This window comes from Hippopotamus amphibius, chromosome 9 (assembly GCF_030028045.1).
Source record: "Hippopotamus amphibius kiboko isolate mHipAmp2 chromosome 9, mHipAmp2.hap2, whole genome shotgun sequence".
In the NCBI taxonomy this organism is placed as follows: Eukaryota; Metazoa; Chordata; class Mammalia; order Artiodactyla; family Hippopotamidae; genus Hippopotamus; species Hippopotamus amphibius.
Window position 1 is genome coordinate 133,757,041 of NC_080194.1, and position 20,282 is coordinate 133,777,322.

The following is a 20,282-nucleotide window of genomic DNA, read 5'->3' on the forward strand; positions in this document are numbered from 1 at the left end:
TAGTAATCAAAGAATCAAAAGAGTTGCCATGTCAGTCCAGAGAAACTGTGAGAAAACAAGTACTAGAGAGTGCTAACCATCTTAACCCCCTATGAACAACTGTTCCCACAAGTGTAAAGGAAACCCCTATAGATCGGTGTTTTGAGAGCTAAGAATGTATCAGTGATGTCTTTTTATTTATTTATTCTTTTTAAACTGAAATGCAGTCATTGGATGAATACTAATCTTACTGGGTGATGGTCTTAAAAAGTGACCATCTCAAAAGCTCATGTCATTACTGTCATTTAAAACATATTAAAAGTGCAAACCAAAATAATCCTTGGTTTAAAAAAAAAAACCAGAACTTATCACACTGATATAAACTATAGCAGTCATTTGTGTATACTTCCAAAATGAATACAAAGGCAATTTTAAAAGAGTACTTCTAAATTACCACTCTCTGTAATGCCATTCAATTTGTCTTTATTTATAAGATTATAGACAAAATCTCAGGCATTCTGTTGTTTGTAAGATGATTTTAATGAGTTTTATTTAGATAAGGACATATTGTGCATTTCTGGTAGGGGCTGCATTATACAGCAAATTAAAAAGGCAATCCAAGTGCCCAACAAGCAATTAGTTTGGCTTCACCAACCCGCAATTAAGGCATATTACTACCAGGCATTCAAAAGCCAGGCAGGGCATGATCTAGTTTACAAACGGAACCATCGGCATGAATACCACTGTTCTGTTAATGCCAGAAAAAACGAAGTCCTGGTACTCTGTGGTTTGAGAACTTGTTGCCTAGCCTACAATTTAATAAACCAAATCCTATGGCTAAGAAATCAAATTTATTTTTAGTTCACTAATTTAGGCTCAAGTGTACTATTCTGGTTCTGGTAGCTGGTTTACCCAATTTAATGAATATTGCCTGCAACACCAGACAACGAGACACATAAAGCACCTAGCACGCAGTAGGTTCCCCAAGAAAGTCACTGACAACCAGAACCTGAAAAGAGCCCTGGGTTATAAGGATCAATATTTTTATACCTCACATAACTTTCAATTCTCCATTTAGTAAATTTAGAGATGGCTCCCAACTTCTAAAAACCAAATCAAAAAAACTTTCAGTGTAAGTTAAAGGAGGGACTTCCCTGGTTGCAGAGTGGTTAAGAATCCGCCTGCCAGTGCAGGGGACATGGGTTTCAGCCCTGGGCCAGGAAGATGCCACATGCCGCACAGCAACTAAGCCCGTATGCCACAACTACTGAGCCTGTGTGCCACAACTACTGAGCCTGTGTGCCACAACTACTGAGCCGGTGTGCCACAACTACTGAGCCCACGTGTGGCAACTAATGAAGCCCGAGCACCTAAGAGCCTGTACTCTGCAACAAGAGAAGCCACTACACTGAGAAGCCCTCGCACTGCAACAAAGAGTAGCCCCCGCTTGCCACAACTAGAGAAAGCCCATGCACAGCAACAAAGACCCAATGCAGCCAATAAATAAATAAATACATTTACAAAAAAAAAAGTTAAAGGAATATATCAAGAACCATAAAAATAATTTAAAATGTGTACCCAAATTTCAACAGAAGAATAAAAGCTGAATCAACAAGACGTTCATTGCTATACTGTCAAATGTATCAATAATCAAAATTAACCTCCAGATTCAGCTGTATGTGGGGGTTGGTAAATAACAGTTCATCATTTCAACAGAATATTAAACGATCAAAATTAACTTCAAGATAATTTTCTAAAGCTTCAAAACATCAATAACTTGTACTATTTTAAGTTTTAAAAAAGGCATATTTTATACTATTTTGACAGCTTTGTAAAACACTGACGTCATTAAACCAAAAGTAAAAACTACTTCCCACCCCCACCTCCCAAAAAAGCCAATGGTTTTAGGGAAACTGAGTTTTGTTTTTCAAAATCCCTTTTACTATTATTTTTTAAACTTAAAAAAAGAAAACAGAATAAACAACAAGATCCTACTGTATAGCACAGGGAACTATATTCAGTATCCTGTGATAAACCATAATGGAAAAGAATATGAAAAAGAATGTGTATGTGTATGTGTGTGTGTGTGTGTGTGTGTGTGTGTGTGTGTAAAACTGAGTCACTCTGCTATACACTAGTAATTAACACAACATTGTAATTCAACTATACTTCAATAAAAAATAAATTAAAAAAAAGAAAAGAAAACAGAGGCTATTAGAACTGAGAGGCCCAAAGGAAATAAGAGATTTTCTCAGCCAAAGTCCACCTGAAAATGCTAGCAGAATCAATCTTGTGTACCCTGTGCACTACCTCACCTGCTGTGGGGGAGACAAATATAAAGTAAAATCACAAGTCCGAGTCTGCAATTGCTTTACTTCCTTTTAAAATATTGTTTTCCTCCTAAGATCATGTGGCCTCAATGAGTTTAGAAAACCTATTGTCCTATAAATACAAACAAGGATGGCATTTAAAAAGCAGACTTTCCCAATTTCCTCACCATGTAAATATTTTTTAAAATATTCCCCCTTCCTTCCTTCCTTCCTTCCTTCCTTCCGTTCAGCTGTGCAGGGTCTTAGCTGCAGCACTCAGGTTCTTCCTTGTGGCATGCAGACTTCTTAGTTGTGGCATTTGAGATCTAGTTCCCTGACCAGGGATTGAACCCGGGCCCCCTGCATTAGGAGCGTGGGAACTCCCAACATGTAAATATTTTAAAAAAAAATTTTTAAGATATCTTTTGTCAAGCATTATATTGGCTATTTCTTCTCTAACATTTCATCTGGATTTTACGTATTATTTCTGCTTAAACTAAGTAAAAATTTATTCTGAGCAAAAACACCCAAAAGGTTTTTTTAAGTTAGCTAATCCTACACTACCTTGTTTGCTTACTCAAAACTTTAACTAAATAGAAACCTCTTCCAAATTTCAAATGAATTATATTAATAACCCTTCTCACTCATCCCTTCATATCCGGCCTTTAGAGAGAAGTGAATCACCCCAAACCCTGGAAGAACATGAAAACCAACTCTGTGTGTGACTTGGCAGACTGCACCCCATGCAACTGGGAAACTGATTCTAAAACTGCAGGCGAGTGTCTGTGGAACAGAACCAAAGTAAACTTGCCAAGGGCCTCCCCGCCCCCTCTTAGGCCAGATGGTTTGCAAGCCACTGCTCTAGTAGCATCCCTGCCCTTTTGAGAGAATTTTAAAACATTTCATTGCATGCACACCTCATACAAACTGGCTGTCAAAAGGCCTACACTGATTCCCTAGAATGATTTGATAAAATGCCTCATGTGTAGATCATCTGACTGGACAGTGTTCACTCTAACATAGGAGGAAATGCACTAGGCAAGCAGAATGCTGATAAACACATGAAAGGATGTTCCTTCCCTATGAACTGTGCTGAAGAACAGTCTCTTTCAAAAGGCCTTTCATCTGCAGATATCAAAAAGACTTTCAGACCAACGATTGCATGAAACGTTATTTCTATTTCAGTGAAGATTCAGGACGGCTGTAATTTGGTAAAGGCACTCAAGACTGTGTGGGGCCCCTGCCACATTCCTGTAAGCTTCCTGGTGAAACATAATTTTAGCACTGATTCTAAGGATTGACATAAACTCTGTCAAAGACTAAAAGTAAAGTCCCCATTTGATACAAGAGCCAATTTTATACCAGGGTTCTATCCCGGTAAACTACACAACTCAAGTTCACAGTCTAGATGCTATAAAAACAAATTTCACCCTTTTTGGCATTTGTCAGTTTTTTCGTGTTCTATGATGATACTGGTAAACGCTATTCATCTCGGCTTTCAAACACATCTGAAAGATGCAAGGGCGGAGCACAGCAAACTCCAGAGTCATTCACTCAGCAGACTGGGTGACTTCAGCTCAGCCTCTTAATAGGCTATATGGAATAGGCTGTGCACAATGGCTTTACGTCCAAAACAGCCAGAACAGCCAGCCACCTCTGCTGCCCATACACTGCATGGCACTCATGAAAAGCCATCCGCCAACATTCTTTTCTGACCAGGGTGGTATGACACTGTGACCTGGACTAAGTAAGAAGGCTCAGTCACAGAAGAATTTCATTTCAGACAAAAAGCTTCTTAGCAGCCTAGAACCTTGAGCACTTATCAAAATGTGTTTCCCCAGATCAGCATCTTGATAGATATGCAAATTCCTGGCCCCACCTAAGCGCTACTGACTCAGAATCTGGGAACTGAAAATCACTGGCTTCACAGAAAATGAGTATGTTCAAGGCTGTGTTAACTGCATTAATGATGATTCACTGGTCAGCTGGATAACAGTGACTTGTATCAACTTCTCCGAAAATGTATTAGTCTTAATGATTTGTTTATAATAAATCACTTTGGCTTAGAAAAACACAAAACTATTACAACAAACACCAAGGACTACCTCGAAACCCAGGAAGCAATAACATAAGGCTTCTACCACTCCCTGAAACCAGGAGATCAACTGTGGCAAGCAACTAGGTTCTCTGCAAGAGATAAATTGGGGGAAATTATTGCTGACAGCTCTTTTTCTCATTTTTAAGAAGAAAGTACAAAAAGATTACTTAAACTACTCTCTTGACAACTCACTGGCAAAAGTCCAACCCTTTCTGTGACTTGGCCACAAATCAGCCCCTCCAGCGTCACAAACTTTAGCCACTAATGGAGCACCCAAGGTGGGCCAACACTAGGAGGAACACAGACACACATAACGAAGAATCAGATGTCTCCAACCTCACCAAAATTCTTCAACCTTACCAACAAGTTTCAGACCTAGACTCCTGCAACCACAAAACACACGGAGCAGCTCAAAAGAAGTACACTAACATCAAAGGGTATTCTCTGATGACATAATAGCTTGCCTTGGACTATGGCTTCTCTGAACCATTCTCTACTTGTCCAGTGAATAAAACAGGATTGCAAAACAGTGCCAGTATTGACCCATTTTATGCAGCTGTGCTCAAGAAAACAAAAAGGGCAAAGGCGATGTTAAAAAATGCACACGGGGTACTTCCCTGGTGGTCCAGTGGTTAAGACTCAGCTTCCACTGCAGCAGGCTCAGGTTTGATCCCTGGTTGGGGAACTAAGATCCCACATGCCGTGTGACATAAATAAATAAATAAAGTGCTATGGAAAAGAAATGGCTGGATATATCCTTAAAAAAAAAAAAAAAGATGCACTCAGGAAGTCCTGAAGGTGATTCAGGAATACTTTACACAGAGGCTCAATCCTCGGGGAACCAAAAAGATCATTACAGTTCGTTAAAATTCTGCACAACCGCGCCTATGTATAAAGCCAATAATTCTATTCAGAAATGAATGAAAATATTTAATTTTGCTCCTACAGCAACATGTTTTCCAATGCTGTTAACTGATGGCAGAGAAAGACAGTGAATCAGTGAGGTGTGCTAGGGGCCACTTTAAGAAGCAACCGGCAAAAAAACCCAGTAATGCCCAGTGCGGTGCAATGGACGTGCATCTGACAAAAGGCCCAACACAAAGGTTAGGTTCTAAGTGGACTCTGATATATCCACAGGACAGACCACGGAAGGCCAGCGACATGATGCTGCTAACCACCAGTTTTACTGTCTTTTGAAAAATCCTTTATTGTATTTTTTTAACTTACAAAATTATATAACTAGTGCAATCTCAATTATAAATGAAATAGAGATAGAAAACACAATAGTAGGAAAATACACTAAAATGACAGCTTTTTTTTTTTTTTTGGCTGGTGGAATTATGAGTGGGTAATCTGCGTTTCAATCAGGAAAAAAAATTTTTGTTTAAAGGACGAAGTCCCTGATGGCACATTCAGCCTCATTTGATCCTCTGGTGTCTGGAGGTCAGGCAGGTATCAGTCCTGTCATACAAGGAATGAGGAAGCAGGTTTTCCCGAGTCCAGCAGCTCACCCTTGGCCATCACAGGAGCAGAGACAGACTCAAGCCCAAAGCTCCCCACTACAAGCCCTACACTAAAGGCCCCTGCCTTCTCTCTGCTGGGTACCCCCTCACATCGGACTTTAACCTGAGCTATTTCCAAAGCCTCCATGTGAAACAGTGAGCCTGCAGTCCCAGCAGGAGCCACTCAGGGACAAAGCAGGACTTTAGTCCCGAACTGCCCCTAGGGCATATAAGTGAAGCAAGAACTCAGGATATAAGATTCCAGACATGGAATGGGGGGTTGGGTAATGCTTTAAGATCTGATAAATTATAGCTTTGTGTGATGGGGCGGAGCCCAGATATAAGAAGTGATGTTGCTGTCTGAGAAGAGCTTTGGGTAGACTGAGGAAGGCAACCAGGATGACCGAGCAGAGAAGAGAGCCCTGTTGCCACAGGCCAAAAGGACAACCTTCGCATGTCTGCAGTGCGGAAAGAGCTGCCACCTGGGCTACCTGGGCCTCGGGCCTCCTGGTCACACCTGCCCCCACACACCACGATCACCATCAGGAGGCCCAGTGAACTGGCGCATCTCAGGGTCGAGGGACACACTGACGTGTCTGAGTGCTTATTTTATGGAGCTCAGATCTGTACACATACACACAGGCCTGAATGATCTAGAAGGATTTCTGAAGTTACAGCATGTCTCCATGAAGGAGAATAGCATTTATTCTGGTCTCTTGCCCGAGCAAAAGGAAAATCCACCGGCCCCCACACTTTTCACTCTTCCACCTAGAAACTCAGTATTTCAGTAAATGAGTAAGAATCTGCATTTGTTCATCTGTTTTCATCAAGACGACACTTCTCTTCCTAAAAAGCTTTACCTTAAAAAAGAGATTTCCGCGTGAAACTGCACTCCTCATCCTGCTGAAGACCGGAATACAGAAATGTGGAGTCCAATCTAATCTCAACAGGATTTGAGCAGTGAATTAATTTGTACCTCACCCCCAAGTTCCAAGCCTTCCAAAGGAAAATTGAAACCTTTAACGACTGCCAGCTCTACTGTACTTGCAAATGGTCTTGGTATTTCCTTCAGGGCACAGCAGTAAAAGCACCTCATAAGAACCCTGTATGCAAGGGCTCATCATTATACATATTTATGCGCTATAAAAAACTAATTTTATCATCCAGGGTAGGAAGCATGCAGACACTGCTCACAAAATAAGCTCATTTATTTTGCTCACTAAAGCTCTTGTGTAAAATAAGAGGCAACCGCTGGCTGGAAGAGAGCTCCTGTGGCACCAGCTATTTTCCTTTCACTCGGGGCGGTGGGGGTGCGGGGGGGATGCATGCAACTTCCAATCTAGTCAGCGTGATGTTCTGATGAATAGAGCGTTACCTGACGTTTGTCCTGAAGCCAACGTGTGTCCCTTCTCAAACAGAGACATAACGCAAGAAACGAGGAGAGGGGAAAGACAGGAAAAAAGAGAGAAAGAAAACCAGCAGCTCGTTTAAAGTCTCCATCAAATGAACCATATCAAATGACATCAAATAAAAGTGTTAAACCAAACATTGTACAAAGGCAACGTCTGCAGGGCCTATAAAACAGCAGATAAAAATGTCAGAGGAAACTAGTCCTACACAATCCAATGGTCAAAGTTAACGTCTTTTAAAATCACTGCTCAAGCCAAACACAGAGAAAAAGAAATCTTTCAAAGATACTACCATTTTCTCTTAAGACAATGTGCCACTAACTGTAGAACTGTCTCTTTTAGAGACTGTTGCTATGCAGGAAGACTCCATTCCCAGCTGAGGACAGACCTGCGTTATCCTTGACTCTGCCGTTGCTGGGGCCCTCAGCAGATGGCCTCAGCTCTCAGATGGGGACATTATTACCTACCCCCTCAGGGCTGCTGTCAGAAATTACAGTCAACGCAGGTAAAATCCTCTGAACTGTGGAAGACGTTCAATGGAGAAGATATTTGGTAGCTAGTCTAAATTTCTTAGAGTACACTGCTAACCCTTGAATCATATAAATTAACTGTTAAATAGTCTTGGAAATAACTATTACCTACTTGTCCATAGCCAGGGCCAAAGCCAGGCAAGGAATACCTAAGAATGCTGACTTTACTACCAACACGCCTATTAAAGTGGGCCTCCAAAAGGTATGTCCACATTCTAACTCCCAGAACCTGTGAACGCTGCCTCACTTGGAAAAAGCTTAGCAGATATAACTAGAAATTAGGTTAAGGACCTTAAGACGAGGACATATCCTGAACTATCCAAGTAGACCCTAAACGCCATCACAACTGTCCTTATAAGAGAAAGGTAGAGGCGAGGGGCCGTGTCTCGCCGCTGCCGCTGGCCAGCTGGGCATGGTGCTGGGCGCGGGGCCCGCCGCGCCTGTCTCGGGGTGCCCAGGATAAAGGCAGCAGTGATGCTGACACTGCCAAGCAAACCGCAGCGGGATGACGGTCTCAAAGGGTCCCGGGCACCAGCCACGGCCTCCGACTCCGCTCGGCGGGTTTCTGTGCGAGACAGGCTGCTTGTTAAAGAGGCTGCAGAACTTGAAGCTAATTTACCTTGTATGTGTAAAGTGCATTTTCCTGATCCAAACAAGCTTCACTGCTTTCAGCTAACTGTCACCCCAGGTGTGGACATTGAGAACCGCTTGTCTGTATCAACACGCAGGCAGGCACAGAAGGTGTTTGCTGTCACTATGTCATTGTGTCCCTGGACCTCAAAGTTAGGGGCCAAAATTCACATGAAGGGGACTTCCCTGGTGGCACAGTGGTTAAGAATCTGCAGGGAACGTGGGTTTGATCCCTGGTCCGGGAAGATCCCACATGCCACAGAGCAACTAAGCCCGTGTGCCACAATTACTGAGCCTGCATGCTGCAGCTACTGAAGCCCACGCACCGAGAGCCCGTGCTCTGCAACAAGAGAAGCCACCGAAATGAGAAGCCCGCGCACCGCAAGGAAGAGTAGCCCCCACTCACCACAGCTACAAAAAGCGTGCACAGCAACAAAGACCCAACACAGCCAAACGTAAAATTAATTTGAAAAAATTGAAAAAAAAAAAAGAGAGAGAAAGGTAGAGGGGACTTGCACGGAGGGGGAGGCTATGTGACCATGGAGGCAGACACTGGAGTGATTTGGCACAAGCCAAGGAGTGCCAGCAGTCACAGATGCCACAGAGACAGAACAGATCCTTTCCCGAGCCTCTAGATGGAGCAAAGCCGTACCTACACCTTGATTTCAAACTTCTGGGGCCTTCATAGGTAGCACAATGGTTAAGAATCTGCCTGCCAATGCAGGCGACACAGGTTCGATCCCTGCTCCAGAAAGATCCCACATGCTGCAGAGCAACTAAGCCTGTGCGCCACAGCTACTGAGCCTGTGCTCTAGAATCCACGAATCACTATTGAGCCCGTGCACCACAACTATTGTGCCTGAGCTCTAGAGCCCATGAGCCACAACTATTGAGCCCACATGCCGCAACTACTGAAGCCTGTGCACCTAGAACCCATGCTCTGCAACAAAAGAAGCCACTGCAATGAGGACCTCGCACACCACAATGAAGAGCAGCCACCCTGCTTGCTGAAACTAGAGAAAGCCCGTGTGCAGCAACGAAGACCCAACGCAGCCAATAAATTAATTAATTAATTCAAAAAAAACAAAAAAACACTTCTGGCCTCCAGAACTGTGAAAGAATACATTTCTGTTGTTTTAAGCCACCTACCAAGCTTGCAATGATTCTTTATAGGAATCACAGGAAACTAATAAGATATCCTACTATGGAGGAGGCAAGCTGTTTAAACAAATATCCAGGGATTGATTGATTTTTTTTAACCTCAACAAATTACTTGTTTATCATAATGATGATAAACAAGTTACTAAGCCAGAGGGACACGTACTGTAACGTCACCAGAGCAAATACAAGGCTAGAACGGGCCCACGTGTGGATAGCCCCTGGGGGCAGGGCTGCCATGCCAAGTAGAGGTATGCAGAGCGGGTGCTCTTTAAGATTTCTCTCAAAAGGAGCCTTTTGATAAAGCCACAGTAGCAGCTTGCCTGATAAAAATCTTTTGGCAAACAAGATTGCAAGGCAGGAATTAGAGATAAGGCAATATCAGCTTGAGGAAAGCACCCCCTTCCCTGCAGAAGCCAACAACTAGTTTGGAAACAAGCACTAGTTCCCAGTCTTAAAATGCCCCACACTAAAGGTTTCAGGATATTTTAATGTGCCCTAGACTCACCGTGTCTTCCACCTTTATGAAAATCAGTGTACTAACTTTCAGGGCAATCAAACCAAGCCAATTCTTGGAGATTCTTTCCATCCTAGTAATTTGGGAAACCCAAAGTAAAATGAACATGAGTCGGGGCAAAATAAAGGGCTTTGGTTAAAGGATGTGAGGATAAAATACATCTTGTGTACCAGGGAAAAATACATTTTGTAAACAAGGGAACAATTGGCTTCAAGTCTTCTGGAATCTGGGAGGCTGCTCTGTGTCCGTAACAGTGTGATTTTTACTCCTTCTGGCACCTGACTCCAAAATCTGCGCAATTTGGAAGGGGTTGAGAATGGACTCCGCTTCTATTAAAAGGCTTACTGCCCAGACTCAATAATTAAGAAGCAGTGTCCACAACAGTTGTAACTGGTTTAGGATGAGTGATGAGCTACGTTCCCTATCCCTGGTTCAAGACCCATTCTTGGTAGAACCGAGGGGACAGAGGGCATTAGTCCTGTATTCAAGCATCATTAATATAAAATTAAAGGACAACTACTACCAAGTTCCTGGGAAAGCCAGCCCATCGGAAAGGAAGAGCCCTGCAACTGGCACTGCTCTTATCTGCCTCCATTCTGCCTGCCCTGACCTTGCTGTGGCATGACCAGGGGCTTCCAGGGAGAGGGAGGCACACGGCACAGGTGCTCATGATGGCAGACGAACAGAGGCGGGGTGCGCTGCCCGCGGCTGCTCACCGGTCACACAGCCTCGCCAGCATCCTGAGGCTCAGCACACATGAGTGCGACCGACACACAGAGACACATTCTCTTCTCATCCAACCTCGCTGTGAGACCTTTTTAATTAGGATACAAAGACAGTTATGAAGTGTTTGCTAAGAGGACTTCTAGGTTGCTGTTCTCTATAAAAAACGATTATACTGCTACCACACACTTCCGCCTCTTTCCTCCTGTCAACACAGAGAGACTGTCACCCAAGGATCTGAGCTGAATACACACAGCCCGCTTTGTTTATCTACCACTGTCCCCAGTACCGGGAAAAAGGAGATTCACGTTATCTTCTTGGAAGTTCATTGCGGTGACAGTCACAGTCACAGCCACACTCCCACTCCATGCCACGTGCTATGCCAGCAGCCTCAGGGCAGCCCCCCAAGGTGGATGTTTACTACCTCCACTTCACAGGAGCAGACTCAGCTGCGGGAAGGACGGATGTCCCGCCCCAGCAGTGGTGTGATGAAAACCCAGGCGGTGCGCCCACCCCAAGCCCCTGCTGCCTCACCTGTGAGCAAACCTCAGTCGAGGTCAAGGCATCACTTCCTGCCTCCGTATCTCAAGGTTTACATGTCCGAAAAGTGATCTCAAGGTAAGACAGCAATGCAAAGAGAAAAGAAAAAGGCTCCAGGTGTTCGCAAAATATCAATCATTTTAAAAGATTAAAATCTCACTGAAGCAATGAGTTGCTCAAAAAGAAACAGCTCACAAAAGGACAAATTTACAGAGACAGAAAAGTCGATGAGAGGTTTACCTGGGGATTAGGGGAGCGAGGAATGGGGAGTTATTGCCTGATAGTTACAGAGTTTGGGATGAGGAAAAAGTTCTGGAAATAGATCGTGGTGACGGTTGCACAACACTGTGCGTGTGATTGTACACTTAAAAATGTACACTTAAAAATGGCTAAAATGGCAAATTGTATGTTACATATATTTTACCATAATTTTAGAAAATGTATAATGTCATATACCCAAAACCGCTGACTTGTACGCTTTAAATGGGTGAATTCTATGGTATGTGAATTTATATCCCAATAAAGCTGTTAAAAAAATAAATAAAAAGAAACAGCTTTCAAAGGGTCACTAAGTAAATGCTATTTCTTTACTTTCCTCTCCCAATAAAAATCTGCAAGTGAAAATGCTGCCCAGCCCAAAGACTGAGATAGGACCACACGCCCCAGGGGGGAAAATAACAAGCAAAAATGATGCACCTGCAAATCTTCTCCCTGAGCACCGTTTAGTTACAAGCAAGGTTCATAACTGAATGCAAAGCCCTACTTACAGGGGGTGTACAGTACTGAAGGGACGATTATATGGTATTTTCTATGAAAACAAAAAGTTCCCAGCATTTGGTCAGAGAAACATGTCTTCAAAGTATAAATGTCCCTACAGCAGTGACAAGCTGAGGCCCACGACATGCCAGGCACTGTGCATGTTACATACATTCTCCCGTGTCACCCTGAAGGCAGTGCTATCAAATGGGTACCAATGTTCTTGACTCCAGATGAAGACTCTGAGGCATGGAGAGGGTAACTTGCCCAAGGGAGCCCAGGTATAATGAGCGGGGTGGGATTCAAACCCAGGTGACTGACCCCAGAGACCACAACTGCTCTCTACTACGTGATACCCTGGGGTGAAGCAGGTCTACTGGAGAAATTAATCAAATGACTTTAACATGTGAAATGCAAATGGACCCAATTATGTGCAGCACTGTGACACTCACAGCCAGCCTCCCCACCAGCACACACTGTGTTCTAACTCTTGCTTACGCTGGAACGATGAAAGTCTCATGGAAGAAATTACTGCAACACTTAAAACAATGGACTTAATGGATACCCAAGCGGAACAGGATCTCAGTAAAGACACATTCGCTCCATCACCCAGGATGCTAAAACCCGACGGCAACCGCTGGGAACAGGGACAGATGAGCCTTGTCCTCTTGTTGCTCCAGCACCTCTGCTCCCCTGCATGAGGAGGGGCAGGCAGGACAGGAGGAGGGGAGGGGAGGGCCTCCCTGCAGGGGCTCAGGCACCACTCTCAGGGGAGACAAGCAGGGTCTGCACTTCCGGACACGTGGGTCGCCCAGCGAGCCACACAGCTCAGCAGGGAGGGCACTGCTGGCAAATGAGGCAAACGAGCGTGGCTCTGTCCAGTACCGGCAGAAGGGCAGGGAAGAAAGGAGGTTCAGCACGGATCTTAAGCATTTTGTTTTCCTACAGTCCTTCAGTTTAAAATCTCTCTGATGTTAAATACAAGGCACATGCGAATTATAAGAAAAAACCCGCTGCCAGCACATGACTGCTTTCCATGGGGGAAAAGGGAGAAAATATCGGTGTGCTTTACTTCAGGGGCCATAATGATTGCTCCCACTCTACACTTGGCACTGCTTTATACACCTACCCAACCTCCCATAAATTGCTGTATTCATCTGAATAACAAAACTTTTCCACAAATGCTCCAAATCAAAGCAGTCTTGCTCCCATTAAGTACCAATCTGACATATTTCATCATCGTCTGCTTTTTCACAAGCAAACACGGAAAGGTGAGTGTAGGAAAAGGGGACACTTCACATCTGCTCCCGTTTTATATCTGCATAGTAACAAATTTTCTTCTCTATCATGAAACTAAAAACATAAAAACATTCTGCTATCACAGCTACTGTTTTGAATCTCCCAGTGTGTTAAATTCTCTTGTATTTCAAGAAAGGAAAATAATATATGCTAGCTATCTTCTAAGTTCTACGAACTATCAAAGTCCTTTGGCATCTCATGCGATCTTATAACTTCTGTGGGAGGGGAATAGTTCCACCCCTGTTTATAGAGAGGAGGAAACAAACTGTCCCATGCTTGTCTTCTCATCTACAGCTTAGAGGGAACGTATGGCCGAGTTATCCCAGGATTTCTACAGGACTCCTGTTCAAATTCAGAACACCTGTGTCAGGCACCAGGTAGCCATCCTATACAGTAAAGTGCAGGCAATGCCTCCTTTTTAACTGCGCTACTTAGAGATTAGCCAAAATAAGTTATGTGCTCATTTCCTTCCTCCTTCTAAGAACTGAGGTAAATAGAAAATAACCTTCCCCCAAAACCCTTCGGAAAAAGTTATCTACAAGAGAGTTCAAGGTGTCTTGCAGGAACAGATGGCTGTTAATAAAACGTCAGGCAAAAATCTGATTTTGTGCTTTCTGTGGTGCAATAAAAAGTAAAAGCAGAGAGTATTTTTAGCTCCTTATGGCCTAAAAGGATTTGACCAAAGGATCTTCTCTTAGTCTGGTCTTCCATGCATTGATGAGAACTGACCAAGGTCATAAAAGAAGGCAAACCATTTCCTGAGCAGAGAGCCCATGCCATAACAGAAGAGCACACTGCACACAGCCCGCCATTCGCGGTGGTCGCATCCCGATTTCTGTCACTCAGCCATCTTAGGACTTTCATTCTGAGTCCAAAAAGGACGGGAGAAATATGGGAGGTGCCCGGGCCGTGAATGAGACAAATGGTACCATGCAAAGTTCTGCTGGGAAGTTCTCCTGGATAAACAGGGCTCAGAAAGCGCCCTGTCCTGTATCCTGTCTGCATCCTGCTCAAGCACCAACTGTCTCGAGATCTCAACAGTGGACTCAGTAAAGCTTCCTCAAAAGGCACACCTAATGCAGCCAGTACTAATTCAGAATAATGCAGAAATTGGTGGAGTTTATCTCCCCTCAAGGATTACTTTTTAAACATAAATCTGGTGAGAGCAGAACCAAATATTATTTGCATGTGTACATAGTCTAATGTCCATCCACATTTATATTAAGGGCTATGCGTGTTTGGTTAACCGTACATTGAGAAAAGCCTGGTGCCAAAACAAATAAACCCTCAGAAGAATTCACAAATTTTTCTAAAATCAACCACTTGAGATAACGTTGGTGGCAATTGTTGGATTTTTTTCTACAAGGGCCATCTTGAAGGAAAGTAACAAAATCAAGGTTTAATGTCATAAATGAAATCTGCATTTAAGGAAGAATGTGGTCAATATTAACCCAGAGAGAGATGTCAAAAGAAGCAACTGCTCTTCCCACTTCTAAACGGGTTAAGAACGGATGGCTGCACATGACCAGGCTATTCCAATATAGAATAAAAATAGCCCTTATTTTGCACTTCAAATCCTGCTGGAATTTTTTTCCCTTCAAGGATGAAGGATTCTTCCTTTACAGATGGGGGAAAATAGAGCAGAATATCAAATTGGGCAAGAATTTTCAGTGCAATAAATATCACAAGAGGATTCCTGAATCCTCAACTATTTTTGGTATGCATCTAGGCTTCAGCAAAAAATAATGTGAATGGACAGAAATCCCAATTTAAAGTGAAGTCATGTGTTTACTCTCCAGTTCTTCTGAGTAATGTCCTTCCACATATTAGCAATACTAAATTGATTTAGAAATACATCAAGTCTTACCTAAACTTTTAAATCAAAGCCAGTTTTGACTGCTCCTCATTTTAGTCACACAGATGACTGCGAGAGACAGCCTCTATCTAACCCAGTTTGTATCCACCACTTGATGCTATGAGAGGCTGATTCTACTGGAGAAGCAGGATTGTTGTTTTATTTTTTGGCCACGTTGTGCAGCATGCAGGATCTTAGTTCTCTCACCAGGGACTGAACCTGTGCCCACTGGAGTGGAAGCACAGAGCCTTAACCACTGGACTGGGAAGTCCCGGGATTGTTGTTTTAAATATTTAAACACGAGTAAACATCTCCCAATTGGAAAATACTGTTAAACAACGAATTTAACATCAAAAACACAAAAATGTGGGACTTCCCTGGTGGTCCAGTGGGTAAGAATCTGCCTTCCAATGCAGGGGATGTGGGTTCAATCCCTAGTCAGGGAACTAAGATCCCACATGCTATGAGGCAACTAAGCCCACATGATGCAACTACTGAGCATGTAAGCCATAACTAGAAATCACCCCATAACTAGAGATCCCGTGTGCCACAACTACAGGTCCCATATGCTCTGGAGCTCGTACGCCGCAACAAAAGATCTCACATGCCACAACGAAGACCCAACGCAACCGAAAATAAAGTATTAAAAAAAAAACAAACATAAAAATGCAAGGAAAGTCCCAGATCCAAAAAATATTTAGCGTCACCTGCAGGTTCCATGGTCAATGACATAAACTGTCTTTCCTAAGATTTACAAAGATAAACATGACCCCCAAAATTAGAGGTAAGAACAACCTGTTATGAGCTGGATAGCCAGCAAGAACTCAACTGTCAGCAGAACTAATTTTCCACGGAGAAAAATTCAACTTAATTTTCAATATACACTGTTACCCAGTCCTCTCTGAAAGATCCTTTGAAAAGTCAAACAGACTTACCTCTGAACTTCCACAGAAAAGAAGAACGAAGATTAAAAAAATAAGAAGCCACAGAATGATAAAATTCACTAACTCAGACTACACAAATTCCAAGTCTATATATAGGAATCCAGATGGTTGGAATTAATAGCTTCTCTGCAGCATGTCACCTATTAACAACTACTGTGATACTAGCATTTATACAGACTGAAAGAGACAGCTTTCTTACTTGGTAAAGCACTGATGGAAATGTAAAGTGCTGCATATAATGTAAGGAAATGATGTAACCAACCCCACACCCTTTCTCGCGGTGGTGGTGATGGATGTGGGCTGCCCTGTTCTGTCTGGCTCACCCTGAGTCTCCTAGAATCAACCCTGTGAAGAGAGCCAGGGTAAAGATGAAGGTTTAGAGCTCTGGCCTGGAGCCAAACTGTGGCCAGCTTGAGGGTCACATCCATAACTTTAGCCTCAACCGTGCCAAGAAAGCACAGACCGCACTTTGAAGTAACAATCTTGAGATTCTTTGGAAATGCTCCGAACTTAGATGTTTCCCTAAATCATACAGACTTCTTCCAACAATGAAGGTGTACGAGCAAGCTTTTACTTCACTGGATCCATTCAGACGAGGGCTCGCAGTGCAACGACAATCAGAACTTCTCCACAGGTGATCTTAAAAGCCATGTGCATAACCAACATCATCTTAGAAAGAACACTATTTAATCAGATAATAATGCAAGCACAAATAATAATCTCACGCGTAAAGCTTGTCTGTGTACACAGATACATACACATGTTCTCCCTTGTGAGTCATTTAAATTCCAGAACTACCAGTTTTGTCTTGGAAGAGATGTGCTACCTTTGATAATGTTTTTTTTTTTACCCAATATATTTAATAAATTATTTTTGCAAAGGTCAATTTCTATTTTTCAAAAAAACATCTGAGTCACCAGAGATCAGAAATATCTCACCTAAAAATGCCCTGGACCTCCCAATCAGCTCTCATCGACATCCCAGATCCTGGGCTCTGCCACAGTGAGAGCGCGCTGCGGGGCTGGGACCCCAATTACTTACTTGTTAAAAAAAGGTTCGATGAGTTTTGACCTGGCAGACACGTGAATCTTTGGAGGACTAAGAAAGGAACCTAATGAAGAAAAGAAGAGGAATATTATGCACAGTCAAGTAGACAAAGCCTGAAAAATGCCTTTAAATCAACAGTATGGTTCAGCAAGGGTCAAAGGTACTCATACGGACCAAGTACCAGACCACAGGTAAGCGCTGATGGTTCTCCCCTGTGTACTCTCCATCCCCCGCCCCAACCTCCTCCCCCCACCTCCCACTCCAGCCTCAAAACCCTCCCACTTCTCACTGGGTGAGGGGATCCTGGGGAAAGGGGAGACAGGGGCGACAGGGAAGATCCACCAGGGACCACAGTGTATCTGACAGAAGCATGTGTAGTGACCACCTAGGTAGTTCGCCATGGAGATGAAACACAGTCCTGTGATATAAGCATCATAGCCTGCCTCGTGCAGCTGTTCAGAAGCCGTGTCATAACTTGGAAAACCTTCTGCACTTTCTAAAGAGAGAAAAGAAAAAAAACAGTTTTCCCAAGGTCATCACAAATCACAGATACTGGTACGCGCGCTGCCCTGCCAAATCCAAATGGCATTAGTCTGTGCTGCAGAAACATCAATAAACAGACAGAAAGCTATTTCTCAATTCTCTCCACACAAGACCTTGAGATAACAGAGTCACTGAAAATAAGGGCTTTGGTCTAGACTAGAGAAATGCCTCCGTCACACAATCAAAGACTCAGCCACAGGCCTCCCAACTGCACGCTGGCGGGGTGCGGCCTCCATTCATGCATAACTCGCTCTGGGACAACGACTCCTCTTCTGATGGGGACGCAACGGGTATTTCAGAGTAATGAGTAACAGCGTGGCCTCTGGTGTCCCACTGCCTGAGACTGAGTCTTTGCTCCACCACTTATTTGCTATGTGATCTTGGGCACGTCACTCCCCACCTGGGCCTCCATTTTGGTAGAATGGAGATGATAATCAAAGCTCCCTCATTCGGCTCTTGTGAGGATCAAACGAGCTAATGTAAGTAAAGCTCTTACACTGTGCTTGGTACACGGTAAACACGCTGTAATTATTATCTGTCAATACCCCAGACAACCCTCCTCAAAAGCAAAAGACTCCAATCAAGATTGGCAGCTCAATTCAATACTGTCCTTTGCTACGTCTCCAAGCCTACAGATCTAAAGATGAAAGCACAACGAAGCCCAAAAATAGATCAGAACTTGCTGTAATGCTGCCCTGGGAACATGGCGCCACTTCACAGGAGAGACCATTTTATAGCATGACTCTTTGGTCACACTGATATACACAGATGCAGAGAGAATGAGGTCTAAGAAGAGAAACCTGCTTTAGAGTAAACTCTCTACCAGAATATTATACGGAAATAATAGGATAAAACTATAAACTCATAAATAATTATTTCCTAGAGCCATTCTAGAAATGAATATCAAAAAGGTTACAACAGAATCAAAAGCATGAGTGGAAATTAATAATGAAAAGGCTATAATTGTTTTTATGTCAATACAATGCTCTTTAGGCAAGAATTCTTTAACCTCAGTACACAGCAAATATTAGACTTTAAGCTTAAAAAAAAAAAAGTCTTGTAACATGACAGCCAACTAAGTCATATCCCCTACTCTACCACCAGCCGAAACACATATTTCCAAAATCAATTATTTCCATTATACTGTTAGAGAAAAGCTCTAGGTTTTCTTCCCTCCATCAATGCCCCACCTTTAATTCCTTTTTTGGACTATTCCAGAAAAGGAAGCAAATAACTGCACTCTTGGCTGCTTCAGTACCTTCCACTGTCAATTTCTGAACCATCAGTCCTATTATCGATGTCTTCGGAAGTGTGCAGGCTAAGCTAATGGAACACGAATTACGGTATCAACAGCACAACTACGCTAAGAGGAACCAAGGAAGTAACTCCCAGAAGGTTCACCAAATACCTGGGTAGGGGCCATGGCCAGACAGGGCAAAACATCTCCGCCCCCAAGAAACATTCCTCCCTATTTGGCTTTTCCTTACTGCTGCTGTCCGGTGCCCAAGCCACCTCTGAAGGAGACAGGGATGAAGCCCCTCCTTCCTCCTCTGTAAACTCAGTTCCTGGGCTTTCCCGAGACAAAAAGTATATTTTCACTCTACCCCTGGCAATTAATCACCAACCCTCTGTCTCCGCTTAAACAATGCACCATAAAAAAGAAAGACACATTGAATTTTGGGAGAATTCCAAGCATTAGGAAATAAAAAGTCCCGAAGCTTCAATTGCTAAACTTCTCAATGAACAGGCTACCCAATCCTACTCACATAAAACAGATGCAGGATTAGAAGATCATCTTTATTCAGAAAACAGTAATTCAACCCAGGGCACGAGTAAGTTAATTTAGCCAAAATCTATAAATACACAACATATGTAGTTTCTACAACAGTTTAACCTTTCTTCTACAATAGACAGCCATAATAATCACCAAGAGTTTGGGGCTTTTCAGGATCATTTTATATGCTTACCAACTTTAGGAGGGTTGAAAGGTGTCTCTTTTAACCGCTTTTCCAGCTCCGCAAGGGATGTGTTGTTAATAATATCCTGCAAACCAGTAAGCAGAAAACGATGAGCCTTCATCACCTCAGTGCAACATAGAGAGTCACTGAGTGTCAGGATTAAAAAAAAAAGAAAAAGCATCTAGTACTGCCCCCTTGTGTTCTTTAAAGAAACACAAGAGTCGTTTCTTTCAATGAGAAAGAGACACAGAAAGTTTAATTTCCACCATATGGAAAGTATAGCCATATGAAAGGTTTTTACAGATGTGTTAAATATCTACAGACCTTTGGCCAGAACGCTATACTGTTCTGACATTCACTTTACTCAGCCATATAAAGTCACTTCAGAAGGTAAAAAATGATTATACTTTTACCTGAATTCTCTTGATTAGAATATATATCCAAAATATGTAAAATATGGAAAAGAAATTAAGGAACGTATATAT

General features: G+C 43.0%; 1 protein-coding gene across 1 annotated transcript in view; it reads right to left on the minus strand.

The window, feature by feature from the left end:
* Positions 1–20,282, minus strand: part of LOC130861057 (poly(A)-specific ribonuclease PARN-like) — a 68,255-nt gene that overhangs the window by 14,237 nt on the left and 33,736 nt on the right. Inside the window, exons 16-18 of the mRNA XM_057749552.1 lie at positions 19,807–19,882; positions 17,682–17,792; positions 17,291–17,360 (exon numbers count right to left, since the gene is read on the minus strand). Of these exons, the coding sequence (XP_057605535.1) occupies positions 17,291–17,360; positions 17,682–17,792; positions 19,807–19,882 (257 nt within the window). The remainder of the gene's footprint in view (positions 1–17,290; positions 17,361–17,681; positions 17,793–19,806; positions 19,883–20,282) is intronic.